We start from the raw sequence: 18,002 nt of genomic DNA, 5'->3' as shown, positions 1-18,002 counted from the left end.
AGCAATAAAGACTCTTATGTTTCATATATCTGATAATTATAAGAATATCGAAGCGTTTCTGTATGCAACATATTCCATGTTCAATGATATAAACGTTACAAAGTTTCCCATTTGTTTAACATAAAGTAACGACACATTTGCAAGTGGAGAAGCATTGTTAAATACAAATATGTAGAAAAGAGAATCACCATTGTTTGTCCCATTGGCCTTCATTGTCCCGTGGTCACCCAGCTCATTCCACCTCACCGATTAGAGTCACTGTTCGAAAGATCCGACGCGATAGTTGGACGAGGATACGCGCACTTGTTCCCGATCGTTCTCGCGGATAATTGCAGGACGGCGACGCGGCGCCGGAGGTTCCGAGCACTCCGTGCCGCTTGCGATTTGAAGGTTATGTGCCGGCACACCTAACCTAAACCAGTACGCGTACCAAACGAAACGCACAGTCCGGCCGGCTCGCGGGCAAAGGCACACTCGATCGTCGACAGTCACTTCAGGAGTTCGCGACCGCGTTGATCGTTGATCGTTGATCGCGGCACATCCGGCGCGGTCGCGAAGACGTCACGGTGAAACAGCGGCAACAACAACAAGGGCCTGCCGTCGTCGTCGTCGTGCGGCGGTCGCGTCGCCGGCATTTTTCCAACGGTTGTCCAGACGCGCTGGCCGCGCGCGTGTCGCCAGCTCAGGACGCCACGGCCGGCGTTCGTACGTACACCGGTCACGCACCCGCTCCCAAACGCGAGCACTGTTGCGACATGACGCTAGCAACCATTCATCCTCCGCGTCGTCACATTGCAGAAAAGTTCGCGACGTTCCAAACACAAGCGACCTCGCGGAGTGCGCCCGCCCGCGCGCGCACGCACTCTCTTCCACACGTCCGAGAGAGAGAAGGAGAGAGTGAGAGCGAGAAACCAAACGCGGGAGAGGAAGAAACCGAGGAAACTGAACGAGCGACGGAGACGAGAACGTGTCGGACGGAGCGCGAGCCAACACCACCGGAGTCAAGAGACCGACTTGGCGTTAGGAAAGTAGCCCGACTTGTCGCGACGCGGCGAAGCGCGAGGGCGACACTCTCGCACTCCGCGAGCTGTCGCGGCTAACTTCTCGTATCTCGTTGGCGAAACGGACTTTTCTGCCGATTGCACGCTCGCGATTCCCGAATTCCGGATATCTCGCAAAGCACACTGACCACGTAACCACGAATCTTGATGCGACGTCGTGCTGCGTAAGTAATTCATTAAATCGTAAAGAAAAAACTTGCGGCCGTCACTATTTCCGTCGTTTCGTCGTCCACCCTCTCTATCTCGCCAACGTTTACCGACTTCTATCGCTCACGCGTGCCACCGCGGAGGCGCTCGCGAATATGCACATACGCACGTGCGCCAGGAACCTAACTAAACCACGCACGCATCCTGCATCTCCTAGCTGCCACCTTCGCCGGACCACGTGTTCCACCCTCCGTTTCTCTCCTCTCCTCCTCTCTTCCTGCCGCGGCGTCGGCGTCCCTCGCCTCTCGGTGTCGCCCGCTCACGCTCGAGTGTCAACTGGACTTCTTTTTCGGCCGCAGACGGTAATTCCACGCGCGGACGCCCCAGAGGGTTGCCATTTTTCTGCTACTTTTCCGCGCCCGTCGTGCGTGGGTGACGGTCGTGGGGAAGAGTCAGGGACGAAGGTAGCGGCCGCGTCGCGCACACACCCGCGCGGCGTCATCGCGACGCGTCACGCATCTCCCCCAAGGAGATCCCGCCCGCTTTTCCTCGCCTCCTCGGCCGTCCACTCCTTCTCTCGGCCGCGTGGTCTGTTGTCCCTCGCGCGACCACCTCGGCCGCTGGTTTCACGCGAATGGCGACCGCGCCGTGCCGGCTGACCGGCTTCGCGTCACCGCCAGACGACTTTCCGCCCGACGGCCGCGACGCACGTTAAACCGTCGGAAGCGCGCACCTCCGCTTACGCTTTTTTCTCCAAAGCGTCGAGGCCGCCCACTGCACGCCGCTACACACCTTCGCCCTTCGCGCTCACGCCGGTATCGATTGTCACTCGCGTGCGCCGCGCTTCGCGTAATTTCGCGGCCGTAACGTTCCCGGCGGCGCGGTTCGCGCTCTCGCAACGTCGTTTTTTTTTTTAGCCCTACGTAAGTGCGCGGTCGGCCCTTCCTCTTCGCACCGCCCTTCGACTTCGACGATAGTTTTTCCCCGTCGGGAAGCGGACGGCGCGACTAGCAGCGAGCCAAGGTATCGCTCGCCGATCGGTCCTCGCGAAATGGCTTACGTCACTTACGAAACGCGGTAATTTCCGATCGATTAATCAAGAGGAAACTTCGGCAGCGCGGTGTCGCCTGTTGCATGCGAGCGACACCGTGTATACGCGCGTGACGGCGACGTTACCGTGTCGAAATTTTCGCCAGCGGCACGGAGAGCGTTGCCTGACGGATGTTAAATCGAGACGGGTTTCCGGTGGAGCTTGTCGCGGATCCGCGACTTACTTAGCGGCGCTTCCAAGAGCGATTCTTCCCTCGCGCACTTCACTTCTCGGCCACGCATCGCGTAAGATCGTTCCAGCATTCCGTGATTTTCCTACAATCCCGCGCGTAGCCGAAATTAACTTCCTGCCGATCACCCCGCGTATACTATTCGCGAACGAGGCGCGGATCGGCGTTGCTCCGAGGAAGCCACGTTTCCCGTGCAACTTGTGCGTCACTTGCGTCCGCCAGCGCGACGCCTACCTTCGAAGCCGGGAGAGCGGAAAAACGCGGGGTGGGAATAAAAGAAATAAAAAAGAAGCGAGATAGCTGGAGGAAAAGAGAGAAGGAGGAACGGAGAAGGGTAGCGCGAGAAAGATAGAGAAACGGCAAACGACGATCACTACTACGGACGCCGTTCGCTCGCGGGGACTCGCACCCCCTGTAGCGTAGTGTTCCCCTCGCGTTACCAAGGTGGCAACCACCCCCGATAGATAGAGCTGTAGATATATACGTATGTATATGCGTGTATTCGCGCCGCGCGGACAGAGACGTCAAAGACGAACGCGTGGGACGATCGCGAGAGGCGGCCAACGGCTCACCCCACGTGGAGCAACTCCTACGAACTTGTGCGGCCCTGCGCAACGACAGAGAGCTGCACCCCCGACCGCAACGGGACTGCGCCGCGGTTACTCTTTCTTCTCGACGGCGTCGCCGCCGCCGCCGCCGCCGCTGCCGCCGTCGTCGTCGTTGTCGTCGTCGTCGTCGTCGTCGTCGCGACGCGCAGCGAAAAAACGTTGCACGGCCTCGCCCGGTGTGCGTGCCAACTAAAGCAGGCTGTTTAACGTCATCGTCGTCGCTCTCTATCGGACGCGCGACGTCGTCGGCGGGGTGTCGCGACCCGCCATGCGATCCCAAGATCGGAAGACCTTTTTCCATGCACGGACGCGAAGCAACGCGTTGCCGACCGGCGCGATTTTTTTTCTCTCGCCCCGGCGTCGTTTGAAAGTCGCCCGTCGCGGGGACTCGACACTCGCCGCCGGTTGACAGTGTCACCCTAAAAATCAATAAGAGGTTCACCCTGCCGGTCGCCCTCCTCATCCTCTTCCACCTTCTCCTGTTCGTTTTTCTCCTCCTCCGCGCGGCTCCTCTCCGGCTCTTTCGCTCGCTCGTGCTCTCTTGCTTCCTACCCCATGTCCCAGGAACGCCGACAGCGGGGGTCGACCGCTTGCGGAAGATATGGCGGCTGGACGGCACATCATTCTATCAAGCGATGATGCAACGCCACGGAGAACTCGCCGCTACCGAAACTCGCGAGACTGACCGGTAGCACCGCGTGAAAACGATATCGTCTTACGGGAAATCATCTCCGTCCGTAACGAAAGAGTTGAAATATATTACGCGCGGACGTAGCGATGCGGCAAATATGTTACACGCACCATCGAATCGATCTGCTTTATTAAACTGCATAATTTTTGTATTTGAAATAAAATCCGTTTGGAATATTCCTTGAAATAAAGAAGATTTCTCTAGACTCGAATCTATCTCGCGAGATATTTTATTACGATGTAAAAAAAAAATAGAATTTCATAAGATTACGGACCGGTGACGCACTCGAGCGCTTTCATGTTGAATTGCGGAAATTCAATGTTGCAGCTCCTCCTGAAAGATTTAGTTCGCCCGCTCGAGTAAAATTATCAAAAAATATGCAGAAATTGTCATGTATGTACATACGCGAGGTAGCGCGCGTTCCTTCTCTCGCGCCTCGTGCATGTACGTAGCACGCGTGTGTGCACTTTCGCGTCGAGATATTACTCCGTCGCTGTATAGTTCCTTGCTCCTTCCGCGTACTGTATAGAAACACGACGCTATGGAAGATTATACCGACCTACCTCACTGTCTGGGAAATTTGGAGGAATTACCGCCCGAAAGTTACGTCGCGGAGATGTAATTGTAAAACATTACGCCGTGATTTTTTACAATTACACCTAGATGCAAGGTGGGCAGAATCTCAGACGGAAAACTTCCAAAAAGCAAAACGGTTGAGTAAAAAAAAAAAAAAAAAAAAAAAAAATAAAAGCAGGAAATTTTCTCGACCTCGTTTAGATCATTTTCGCAAATCGTAGCGCGATATCTTTAAGAAATAATCGTGATTTGATGAAAATTTCTATCTACCGGGCAACGAATCGAAGAGTAGAAGAAAATGCGATCGATCAATGTCTCCGAGATAGCGCGGCAGCTTCCGGTTTAGTGGCCGCCGATGCCGTATCTGATCTCGCAGAGAGATCGTTCAAGGCCGCATTGGCAATAAAGCACGAATGAGCAATGAGGTTTAACCCGCCGTCACGTTCACGCGGTGAGCCGTCGACGCGAGAGACGCGACGCAGCATTTCGGATGCGGATCTGCCGACGAGGCGCCGCCGCGCGTAGAAGCACGATTCGATAACCCGTGGATTCGGGGTCAGCGCGATCGTCTTTATACCCTGAAGAACGGAGGGAAATCGCCTGCGGCGAAGCTCGATGCGTTGGCCGGCCCCTCAGCTTGAACGATTACGTCGCGATAAAACAATCGTAGAGCTAGCGAGTGACGTGACTTCGAGAGACCCTCGGCGACGTGATTCTCTGATGCTCGGTCGTTTATTGTGGGAACAACGTACGCGAATAACTTGCGCCGGCTTGACGCGACCTTCTTAATATATAACGAACCGCCTGCTATGAAAAACTAAGCTTCTTCGTCGGGGTTACTAGGCTCTGTGCATACCTAATTTCGATAAACATTATCGACCCGCGGTTCGAACTTTGCTCGCTCCCAAGAAAAAAAAAAAAAAAAATTAAAAAAAAGAGCAGACACAGCAAAAGGCGTCACTATCTATATCTTGTTCTCAGCTGTTGCAAATTGTCCCCGGTTACCGCCACTTATCGCAACGTAATCGATACGCGGGCGATCCGCGATTAACTTCAAAATCTTGCGTTCAAAATGCTACTTTAACGCGTATCGGGACGTGCATCGAGTAGAGTCGCTTCGCATGTGGGAAACCCCCGCGCCGCGAAATTCAGGGTGAATTTCAAGGATCGAGAAGTGGCTCCGCCGCGTTTATATCGCGCGTGTTCCGGATAAGAATCTCGGAAAAAGTTTGCCGGTTTCTTCGCTCTCGCGTCTTTATCTCTCGCGCCTTTGTCGCGCGCGCGGATAAAGGGACGGATGGGAATATCTCCCCGGTGCGTACTCACACAGATACTACGCACCCGCCTACATATACACGCGTGGTGTACCGCGAGGTGAATGACAGTTGCAGACAGTTCGTACACAAGCACGTTCCAGTGACCCTGCTCGAACGGGCGATAGGACGCGACGCGGACGGCGCCGGTCGATCCACCGAGCCCTCTCTCGCAAGCTCGCACGTGCTCTCTCGACTCGCCGCGTGTCTGGCCGCCTCTCGCGGCCGCTACCCTACCAGCGGAATGGCCGAAGAAAACCGCACGCCGTTCAGAGATATTAGGATAAGTTTCATTCATACAAACTTTGGAACAAATCTCGACCTTCGGGAACTGTCGGCCACGCGCTGGCAAAGTGCGGGAACGACTCTCGAGTTCGAACAACCCTCCACCCGTCCCGGCGCGTACCGGGGATCAATAGTTGTATTATAAAAGTAACGATACGCACGCGGAGAGATTGTAACGAGGATCGCTAATTAATCGCAACGGTAATAGATATAATAAAAGATGTTCCAAGTTTGAGACCGCGGGCACGTTTCGGAATCGCTCGGTCTAAATTCGAACTTGCTTTCCGATCGATGCGTCGAGCATTTTCAAATGATAAAATTAATCACGAGGTCTAATAAAAGCGTAATCAACGATGCCGATGTAATCGTACCATTTTTGTACGCTCCGTACGGGAAATTCAAGGGTGGGGTGACGGTCGCGCGAAAGTAGAAAAAGTTTCTCAGCCCCGAGAGCGGTTCGCAGCTATTCCTAGCTGAACTCGGAAGTCTCGGAGTTCACGATACAGAAGCAAGTTGAATTCGTGGAAAGGCACGAAGGGAAGACTAGAAGAAGCAGGTTCGTGGTTGGTTGAGCGGAGTGGCACTTGGAGGTAGATGTGAACAAGCACGGCAGAATCGGGACGGCGGCGGGAGGGAACGGGAAGGAGAAAGGAGAAGATGGAGGCGCAGGAGGAGAGATAGAGGAGGAGAAGTGGGGAATAGGTCGATACGGTAAACTATTGTCTGGCGGGTGAAGTGCTCGTGAGAACCGGGCGGAAGAGACCGTCGTCTTCGGCCTCGCGCACAGTCACCAATTTCGCACGAGATCCGTAGACTCGTCATTTCACGCGGTGACGAAATCTGCATCTCCGGTCGACCCGTGACAGCTTTCCCACCTCGAGATCGATATCCCCCTGCGTTAACAGTCCTGTCGATAGCGTGCCGCGACCAAAAAACGGCCGCCGACACTTCGATACCCTTCGCCGCGAATACCGATGAATGATTTATCAATTATTTTTTTTTTTATTCAATTTAATTTAATTTAATTTTTTTTTTCTGTTACAGAAAGTCCACGCTGTTCCGTGACGAATGTGGTAAGTGCCCTAATCAACGCACTATTTTTCTCTTGAATTATTTTCATTTTTACAAGTTCGTTCCGAGGCATTTTTGCGACCACTCTTTCGGTTGTTATCACCGTTTTATCCTCGCCCGCATATGACCACCTAACGACATCTGTCGATGTCAGTTTGAATGCATTCGCCGTCGCGTTAATTTTCTATAACGTTTAATTAAATATTAATACTTATTAAAAAATATCCATCGCGTGCTGCGATTAAAATTTCTCTTACTACTGAGGACGAAAACGCCAAGAAAATAGACAGCATGTATCACGTTAATTTTTTTTTCTTTTTCTTGATCGACTCGCCGCTATTTTTTTCCTTTTTTTTTCTTTGAAAAAATGACGATTTCGATTCCGGTATTCTGCGAATGTTACATCGAGCATCAAAGCGGGAGATAGATCAGATATATGCGTCAGACGCGTTTGATGGACGTATCGCTTTATCGCGGACGAACGTATCTCGGTTACACCGGTAGGAAATAAAGATTACATAGATTACATGATGTTAAAACATAGAAAAATCGCGGAACGGTTCGTTTATCCAAGTCATTACTCGTCGGGCTCGACGTGAGTGCCGGCCTCTCTTCAAATAAAACCTAAGTAGGCTCAATGGTCATCTTAGCCTTCGAAATTTGCATTTGAAACGACGGCTGCTTGTTCTTACATACTCGCATTTTTTCTGCCCGGTAAACTTTACTCGTTATTCTCGATTTCGACTCATTTTATCTTCCGCGGGGGATTAAGCGATCAGGATTTCTAGACGTACGCTGAAAGGCAGATATGACGACGGCAGCCAGCGTCGTGTGCGTCGAGTTTCACATGCACCGCATGCATTATACCGCGCCGGCCGGATTGCCGATGACCGATTTCTCCTCGTTCTCTCATCCCCTGCCTCTGCCGTCTAGAATTGCGTACGTAAGCTAGCCGCTATCGCCGCAGAAAATGCGATATCTGCCCTTCGGTGTGCGTCATCGCGCGTCGCAAGAAACTCTTCGCATCACGAGACACGTGCATATATGTTCCGCGGTTATGAGCGTAAGAACGCGTCCTCGCATAATTTTACGTCGCTAGTCTATTTATTTCTTTTTTTTTTTTATCGCGACAAAAAGTTGCACGCAGCGGAGTTCGATGGGCGCGCGACAGATACGTTGACGATAATCAACCGGGTCGACGACGCGTGTGCAGAAGCGTAATTACGTAAGCGATTCTTTCGCGCGACGTTAAAGCGGCGATATCGCTCGCGATCGTCCGAGCTCGGTTATCCGCGCGGGTTTTAATCACCGGCCGACACTAACGAAGAAATTAAACGTTTTCCGAGCGGCGACTCACCGCGACTCGTCTTGATAACGTGGACGATGGCGCCCAGGGTGCTCCGACGGATTCCCGGGTTGGCAAATGCGGGTCTAGCTGCAATCCCGCAGTGTACATAGGGAACGGGTTTTGGTATGCGGCGGTGCGCGACAATACTACAGCGGCTGTGTTGTTTACCGATTGTCACCGGGGGTGAATGGAGAGGCAAACACGATTTCGCCTCATCGCCCGGATCGTCGCTCGACGTGCACGCAAGCGGCTGTACGTACACGGGGATTGACATCACCGCGTGCATCCCGAGATACCGGGCGTTCGCGTATACTTTGATTGTGTAGTAAGCCGGAAGTCAAATTGCAAGTCGAAAGGACTGGGAGGGGGAGAGAGATCATTCGCGAGATACTTTCTAGTTTTTATCTGCATCTTAGGAAGAGAGTCGTTTCACCCGTTCTTTAATTGCCACGACTCGAAGCTATGATAAAAAGCAATGCTCAGACGAAGCCAGTTATGTCACGTATTTTGCGCATACCGCCTTTTTTTTTTTTAATATTAAACGTTAAAAATGTAAAGAGGAGATAAAGTTTTATTTATGACTTACTTAGATGAACGAAAGTGATAATAAATAGCGTCAAATTGCTAAATCGAACATGTCGAAGATCGTTCGGTAATTATAAAAAAAAAATGTTTGTCGGTCTCGCGATTTGTTAAAAAAATAAGTAAAATAAAAAAGAATAAAATTACACGAGTCCACGGACATGTAACTTCAGGATGCACCGATAACGATACGTAAAACAAAGAAACCGGCCGTCGTTAGAACGGGAGAAGGAAACGAACGACCGGGGGGAGAAAAAACGGAATAGAAATGATTTTACAAAGGTAAAATGTCCGCCGGGACTGGTTAAACAGGTTATCGGTTTATAGCTGCCGTAAAGAGATTTTAAATTTCGCGGCACATACTCGTGCATTCCGTCCCTTCGCCGTCCCTTTTATTTCGTTTTTCAATCGCATTGCCGAGTTCATAACGTCGCGTACTGACCGCCAGACCAATGGAAAGCAATTTCTCGATTACGATGAGTGCTCATGGGGAGAAGCACTTATACTTTCTCATGACTAAAACTCCATTCTGGCATCTTAATTTCTTACCGATCCCCGTCTGGCGATCTCCGCTTCACGCGACGCCGAGACCTTGATGGCCTATCTCGCGCACAGTGAGCAATTAGCATCTACGATGTTAATGATATGCACACGTAAGCTTGCCGGTTTGCAAGAATAAAATTAAACTCCGCGACGAAAAATATTATAGAGAAAAAAAAAAATATTAAGTACAGTATTATTATTTCTTTGAGGAAAGAACCAGAGTGAAAGTAGATTCTTGCAATCGGAAACGTAGTGCGCTAGGTGTTTGAATTCGCAATAAAAAAAAAGCTCGTTTATAGTAGATATTTTATTTCCAACTTAGGAACTGAAATGCCCATATAATAAAAAATATTTATATTGTAATAATTACTATTATATTAAAGTGGGAAAACGAGGGGGAGAGGGGGATTATGATAAAAATCGCTCTATGAAGTATACAAAATGAAGAGAAAATTCGCAGAAAAAACGAAAACAATCGTGGACTCTTTCTCCAAGCACTCTTCAAGATTCTTCTATGATTCTCATTCACTCATCGACGCGTTTATTTCGTACATTCGCATACGCGCTAAAAAAAAAATTTAAAAAAAAAAGAAAAGGACTCGAGATTTATAAAACAATCACGGTAACAGAACTATAAACGAAAAATCATATAAAATCTTCCACGTGGAATTCTTTGCACATTGTTTTATTCTTATTCTTCTCTCCTTTCGAGTCGCGTCTACCTTAGTCTCTCGAACTGTTAAAGGGCTCGTCAAAAGCATGTACAAATGACCGTCGCCGTCGTTCGAATCTCGTAGTCGCTATCTAATCAATTTTTTATGGCACGTATTTTCGTAAAAGCCTTTCCTTTTGCGGAGACTCGACAATGAATCCGCTTCGCTGTCCTCTTCATCGGCGCTCGCTTTTCTGTACGAACCCAACGATATTACACCGAATCATAAGTCGTAACGGATCCACATACTCGATTATCTCCTTTGTTTTATTATTATTTTTCCTTTTTTTTTTTAATACATACGCTAGAACCCGTGGAGTCCCTTTAACTTCTCGTTTCTGTATACGTTTATCAGACTTGGACGTGAAGATCTATCTTAAAATTGTGTGTATACGTGTGTATGCGTGTATTATGTGTATGTGTACAGTTCTTTCGGGCGATCGCGTTAGAGATCCACTGGTACCCAACGACGCCCTTTTAAAATTTTCGAAAAAGACTTACAATAGAATTTTTCATCGCATAGCACCATGTCGAAAAGCGACGCGTCGCGACGGGCGTGCCGTCGCGGCGCGCCCGGGTCGCCGGAAGTCTTAGCCGCGATCTTAGAAAAATAACAACAGTGGTAAGCGTTTCGCGTCGTTTCCGCCTTCGCTTGACCCTCGCGCCCTCGATGATAATCATTTCTGTCTCACGACCCGTTGAATACCACTGGAAGGCTACTGTTAATCAGCCGCGGTCTCGCAAGTAGGCGCCGGGACGCCTCCATCACGAAAGAACCATCCGAATAAACGTGAACAATTCATACTCTTGAAAGACATCAATATAGAAATCTGATTTTCTTTTTTTTCGCCAGAACTTGTACGTCTTAAGGTTACGAATATTTTAACGTTATTTTCATATTTATTAGTATCTTTTTTTTTTTTTTTTTTGATCAGAGTATCCTAAAACGAACAAATTCTATCAATATGTCTACATTTAACATGAATATACCGTCGGTAAAATTTTTTTTTTCTTTTTTTTTCTTGTTTAAATTCTTCAAAGTATTTGTGGTGGCCCGCGATGCTCGATCATGTTTGCGACCTCGTAACAATCGGTCGGCTGCGCATTTTCTTGCTTTTTTTTTCACAAAGATAAAACGAAAAGGTTTACAATGCGTGCTACTTCGCGTTGACGCGGCGTTAGAAAACGAAAGATCGTCACAAATGTCCTCCGAGCGAAAAAAGAGACCATCGGAAATGTTCTGCAAAATATCATTTTTTTTTTTACGTTCCTCGTAAGGAAACAGCGATACGACAATCGTTGGCCACACGAGCAAGACAGCCTGTGTACACTTACTAAACTTAACTTCCTTACGTAATGTTGAAAGATAATGTAAGATTTGCCTAGCTTAATGATTTACGTGATTATATACATTATATACATTGTCGCTGCTAACATTGCATGCGTGCGCTTATATCGTTAAAGGTGACTACAGAGCGGTGTATGTAATTGTGTACGAGTGTTTCTTTTTATTATAATGAAAATTGTCTAGCTTATACATACATAGGGTTTTCGCGAGCATTACTACATAAGATTACCCCGTTACACACAGTAAACATACATTCCGATAATCCGCCGACCAAATGTTTGCTGTTGTTTCTTTTTTCTTTTACTTTTTTTTGTTCTTTTTTTTAATTAGTGTTATCACATAGTATATTTAAATCAAAATTGTGCTTGCGAATTAAAGACCGAAAATAAAAAAATGAGTTTAAATTAATGATAACGAAAATACGTATCTGATCATGGGAGAAAAAGAAACTAATTATTCTCTAGAAACTCGGGAAAACAAAACGTTTGAAAGCTTTACCATGGTACAGACATGGAGACTTTTTTAAATCTAGAACGTTTCGCTTCTCTTTGCAATATCAATTGAAAAAACGCGCGTAAACAATTTATATAAAATAAACATATAAAAATAACAATTTTCTGTGGATTCCATCGACTATCTCTTTGAATAGCTTTTCACACACATTTTGTCGCAGTTTTTATCACAGGAATCTTTTTCTTGAATATTGATAATCCTTTAGAGTCCCGTGTACAAATTTAAGACTTTGTAAAGCATACATTTAAGCTTGCATATTAAATAATTAAATATTATATTTAATCTGACATTCAGATTTTAAGCAACAGAATTTATGCAAGCAAAACGGATTGTATTTTTCATTAAACAAACGTAAATAATTTCTGTAATATTTCTCCAATTATGAGAAATAATTACGATTAATTAGATATAACTTTAAAGATATATATTTGAAATCTGGGTTAAACTAATCAATATTTTATTCTATCGTTACGCGAAACTCTATTGGATTATCATAAACAGTATGAATAATTTCGTCTTGTTGTTCTAATCGAATAAAAATAACATAGATAACTTGAACAAATAGCATTACTTTTGTTATATCGCTTCACTCGCTGATGTATTTCTCGACAGCGAAAAAGTTCGACGGATCCTTGTTTCTTTAGTAATCAAAGCTATATATTTCGCTATGCCGGAAACCCTACATGTTGAGATCCCATTGTCTACTTAGACGTTGGAGCGGCCGGCTGTTGATGTGGCGGCGGGTGCCCCATCATCCCCGTCAGTCTTGGTTGCGAGGAAGCGAGTAATTCTTTGTAATATGCGCTAAATTCCGGTGGTAAAAAGGATGACGCGGCGGCAGAAGCTGCAACGGGCGGAATCGGCGGTGGAAACAAACCATTATAGAACGCCGGGTAGTACATAGGGTCCAGAATTGGTGGTAGGAACTTGCCGGATGCATTTGGCAATTGCGCCATCGGGTAGCCGGTAGAATTTGCTTGCGGCACCGTCGGCACGAAACCCGATGGTATACTGGGTAAACTGTGCCGTCGTCCTGCTTCACTATGCCTGGATTCCTGATGCTGCTGCTGCTGCTGCATCGTTAAAGATGACTTCTCGCTTTCGCTGATCCTACGGTGTTGATAATCTCTGCCGGCCTCCGCTTTCCTCCTATCAATAGTCATTTGTTGCTGCTGTTGCTGTAACGTCGTTACCTGCATCCTAGGAAATGAATTTCCACTGTGATTCAAATGATTCAAATTCGGTACATTCGGTATGATAGGATGGCTTGGCTTTCTCGGCGTGTACGGCGAAACTGGTTCGCTTCTCACTGTATATTTTCCGTTCATTTGTTGCGGCGGATGTTGCTGTCTTCTTTGCGCACTATTTATCGTTCCTATCGCACTGCTTTTAGGTGGACTTGGTATTTGGACGTGAGGCGGCATAAGGTGATGATTATTTTTATGCTTGGGATTCACTAACGTAATTTCGAGGTTGTTCGACGCAATAGTTCGACTATCAATTACATTTTGATAGGCAGATAAGGGTACTAGCTTTGGGCACTCGAAAGCAGGTCTATCCGACAGTTTATCTTTAGTGGATAAATTTCGCACGTCCAGATTTAACGGATTAGGCCTCTGTACTACAGGTACTCGAACTATTTCTAGACTGGGCCTAGGGAACGTCGGTTTCTCGCTCGATTTTTGCGTCAAATCGAGAACACCTGCCTGTCCGATGTCGTTGTTAGAACTCATTTGCGGATGTTGCGGGCGCTGTTGATGCGGATGCGGCAAGCGATATTTCGGTGGAGAGATAAGAATATCCTTCGGATTTCCGTAAACTGTCCTTTCGTTGTGCACAAATATCGATCTCGACTGTGTCACTTTTGGCGGTAATCTGCCATTTGGAATATTTGGCGGAATGAAACGATGGTTAGATTGCTGCGCAGACGAAATCGTCGACGGTACAACGTTCGCGTTCGCGTATAACTGCAACAACGCAGCATTATTCGAACTACCGAGATTTATCACCCGACTGTTCGTCACATTATTGTTATTAATCATACTAATGTTATTATTATTATGATGAGCCGGTAACTGTTTAACTGACGGTATTCGTGGCTGATGATTTTGATGATCGTGTGGCGACGGTAACATGTGCCCTATATCAGGAGTCACGGTAACGGATATTAACTTGGGAATGGAATTGGGCGTGACTGGAAGTGGATACGGCGACATCGATGGTTGTTTCTCCTCAGTAGATTTCATTGTAGCTGGCGGAGGTTGCTGCTGCTGTTGCGGCGACATAGCAACGTTAGTCTGAATCACGCTCGGTCGTGCATCCAGCTCGACGGCGGTGACTTCGAGACCACCCTCGCGTAAAATTTCGAGCTTGCGCTTTTTAAAACTAGGAATGATTATCTTGTCTCGACTCGTATCGCTCTCGTTTTCGAGATCGATCACTTCGGGTGATCTAGAAACTGGCGGTACTATCGTCTTTTCTGCAAACTTTTCGCCACCGAACAGCGGTATGTTCTCTTTACCCTGCGCCAGTATAGTTGTTTGCTTGGGATCTAATTTAATCTCCTTCATATCCTTCTCAGGCGGCGGCGTTAAAGTGACAACCGCCGACGCGTTTGTCGCTACACTTGTCACGGGCAAGCCTGGCGAACACGATGGTGGAACTTGTTGGGATATCAAAGGACTGTTGAGTTGTCTCTCCAAGACGCTCTGATTGTTATTGGTACCATTCGTAGGTGTTGTGGAGGGTGTGCTGTTGGGCGTTGAGATAGACGTATTGGAGGATGGCGGTGGACTTGGCAGTTGGCTAGCTTGCTGGCTGGAAGGTGTCGCGTTATTGGCGATTATTGTATTTAAAGACTTTAAGCGTTCTGGCTTCACTCGCACGCTACGTAACGAAGATGTCTTGCCAATTTCGGTTTTAGGTTTCTCACTAGAGAGTAAAGTCTGCAAATAAAAAAAATACGGAATAAATAACTTGAGCTGTCAAATACGAATAGTTTTATGTTAATTAAATGCTATTTACCGTTGTTGTTGCTGACATTATTGATTGCAGAGGCGACGTTGTAATCGTAGAAATTGCATCTACAGGTGGAGGTGTTTCCGACATGTACAGATCACTTAGTTCCTCCTTAATATCTGAATTCTCAGACATACTCTTGGTACGTCGTCCGTGATTCAGTCTCATTTTTGTTTCGTCGCCTCGCTGATACCTTTCATAAGGTAATAATAACCTACAACAAACTCTTATTATAATTTACATGAAAATTGAATAATAATAAATTTAAGACAAATCTCTATAAGAAAAATAGTACAGAGGTGTTTACGCTCTTAAGCGACACCAGTTCAAAATACTTCACCTTTCATAGTGTCTACGTGTAATAGTCGCAGCGCTGGTAGAATTCGTGTTGTTCCCCATGTCGTCGTAAATGGTTTTCCACAGACGGCCAGTACTAACCGAGTCGTAACCACCAAGCATTTGCACTTTCGTATAGAACAGGAACAGATCGACTGCGGAGAGAAAAATAGAGAGACTGTTATAATCGTAAACGCGGTGGTAATTATGAATTTAGTTTTACAAGAAGGAAACCCTGCTGTGTGTTAGCCACTGCAGTCTAGCGAACTGAATCGTCGCCAGAATTGCGTGGATAGAAGCTCGAATAGGAATGTGAAAAATCAATTTGCCCTTTCGGTGGCAAGACCGGTCATCGGATAGGAAATCCGAAAAATAACAAGATACTGACTCTGCTTGCAGCCCAGCAGTGGCATCTTTCCGACCGGCGTACCCCGAGAGTTCATAAAATTCTGCACGTCGGTGATAAACTTCTTTTCTTCCGCGCTAGTGTTCCTCTCGCTCCGTCGTACTGCCGACGAAGATGGCTTTCCCAGAGTAGTGCTGATCGTACTTTTTGACGTCGACGCTACAGAAGCCTCGCTCTCGTTCGAGGATTCGCCCGGCGATGCACTACGCTTTTTGCGTTTTCTTCGCGGCCTGCCTTTTAATTTTGGTGCTGAAAATTCACAAACATTGATTAATCGTCACGTTAGATTTAATCCATATTTAGGTATTAAATATATAATTTTGATTTTAAAATACGAACTTTTAATAATACGATTGAAGGAGAAAAGAATATAAATAAGTCACATATTCGTAAAAATATTTTCTTCAGTTTTAGATTTTTTTTTTTTTATGATAAATTAAATAACTTAAATCATTCAGAGACTTAGAAGTAAAATATTTGTAATTAATTAATGAAGTTTTTATTTTGTACGTCACACACATGTGTCATGATAAAAAACTAAAGCGGTAAATTAATTTTTGCCGTACGTTTTAGAAGATACAATTACTTACGTAATATTATGTTATACAACGCGTAGATACATGCGACAGAAAACATAATTATAAAATCATTTCAAAGTAAAATGTCTATTACAAACATAAGCATGTCAGAAAGAACATGATAAGCAAACGTGACCTGTTGAATACCTCGTCGTAGATTATAAGGTCGGCAAAGTATTCATATATTTTAATGCAAAACATGATTATCAATGTCATGATTCAACCCGAAAGAGTTCATAGAAAAGCTACATAAAATATAAGTAATCTAAAAATATTAATCAACTATTCTTTATTAACTTGATATTTTTTTAAATAAAGTAATCGGCTTCAATAAATTATGAAATTCGGCATAGCTGAATTGCAATTAATAATACAGGCGCAATAGTAATTATCCGCAAGAAATATTTATGAGAACATGATCGAAATTATAATCATTATTAACGCCTATGTATATTTATGTCGAATAATTCAAAATTACGTAGTAATTGCATACATTGCGGACATTGCAAATTAAACAGTAATTGTGAGCTAAAACATTAAGCATTTATCGATTATTAGCCACAACAGTCTACCGCTAACCGGTGCATAGCAAAAAGAAAAAAAAGAAAAAAGGTGTAACATGCACGATAAATGTTTAACAAGACTAGACGGCGACGTCTCGCGTCTTATAAGTCTATTAATCATTCACTATTTCAATTCAATTTGTTGCTAAAGTTGCGTGTGTATGTGTGTTTACAGAAGCGCGCGTGGTATGCCGGCAACACGTTCACATTTACAGATTCGATCCGCGGGAATACAGAATCCAGATGACGATTCCCTCACGATTAACAATTAACATCTCGTCGTCTTACCAGGTGCGTTTAGATAAATCACTTTATTATTCCGAATTCTCATCAAAATCGCCATGGCTTCCGTGGTGAGACCCTTCCGTCGGGCGCTCGCAACGAGCTTCGTGACAGCCACGCGGTGATTGTAACGCTCGTCAAGCGACGGCGACAGCTTTTCCCACACACACTTAACCGGGCAACGAAAACGGGAACGAGACGAGCGTCGCGATGTACGAAAACAAACGAGAGTCGCGGAGACCGGTGGTCGCGCGTTGCAGCGAGATTCGCCGGAATTCGTCCGAGCCTCTTCCAGTCGCCGTGGCCGACTGCTAATCGGCCCGCGATGATATTTTCCACGCCGAGGGCCTCGAATCGTGTCGGCGCGAGTCCGTTGGACTGTACAATTTGCACTACTGCCCGGCCGTTGCTCACGCGCACATGCACACTTACGCACGATACGTTCCCTACGCCGCGGCACGCCGAATCGCGACGGGCGACGCCGCGTATATCGCGATAAAACGGCGGCGATGAACCAGATCGCGCGAACAGGAAAAAAAGAGGAAAGAAAAAAAAAAATACTAAAAAACGCCCCGCACTTGGGTCGCGACGAGAACCGCAATTTGATCGCGACTAGCTCGAAATCGGACGGGAGGCGGACACCCTAGCCGACGGCGGACGGCGATTGGGATTTTCTACACGCACGTGTCAAACGCGTCACGTGGCGGGGGAATATAACAGGCAGCACGATTTTTCGGACCA

At 46.6% G+C, this 18,002-nt stretch overlaps 2 protein-coding genes across 3 annotated transcripts in view; both read right to left on the bottom strand.

The window, feature by feature from the left end:
- Positions 1–1,576, bottom strand: part of Chi (LIM domain-binding protein 2 Chi) — a 130,682-nt gene extending 129,106 nt beyond the window's left edge. Inside the window, exon 1 of the mRNA XM_070674465.1 lies at positions 189–1,576. Coding sequence (XP_070530566.1) covers positions 189–213 — 25 coding nt within the window. The 5' untranslated portion in view covers positions 214–1,576. The remainder of the gene's footprint in view (positions 1–188) is intronic.
- An 8,221-nt stretch (positions 1,577–9,797) lies between these two features.
- The window catches only part of LOC139113346 (uncharacterized), a 131,664-nt gene continuing 123,459 nt past the window's right edge, over positions 9,798–18,002 (bottom strand). The window contains exons 4-7 of one of the 2 annotated variants that reach the window (XM_070674452.1): positions 15,821–16,087; positions 15,437–15,587; positions 15,103–15,310; positions 9,798–15,023 (exon numbers count right to left, since the gene is read on the bottom strand). In XM_070674452.1, the coding sequence (XP_070530553.1) occupies positions 12,780–15,023; positions 15,103–15,310; positions 15,437–15,587; positions 15,821–16,087 (2,870 nt within the window). In that variant the 3' untranslated portion in view covers positions 9,798–12,779. The remainder of the gene's footprint in view (positions 15,024–15,102; positions 15,311–15,436; positions 15,588–15,820; positions 16,088–18,002) is intronic. The other variant, XM_070674453.1, reaches the window with a different exon arrangement.

This window comes from Cardiocondyla obscurior, linkage group LG02, assembly GCF_019399895.1.
Source record: "Cardiocondyla obscurior isolate alpha-2009 linkage group LG02, Cobs3.1, whole genome shotgun sequence".
Classification (NCBI taxonomy): Eukaryota; Metazoa; Arthropoda; class Insecta; order Hymenoptera; family Formicidae; genus Cardiocondyla; species Cardiocondyla obscurior.
This window is presented reverse-complemented; position numbering and strand designations above follow the sequence as displayed.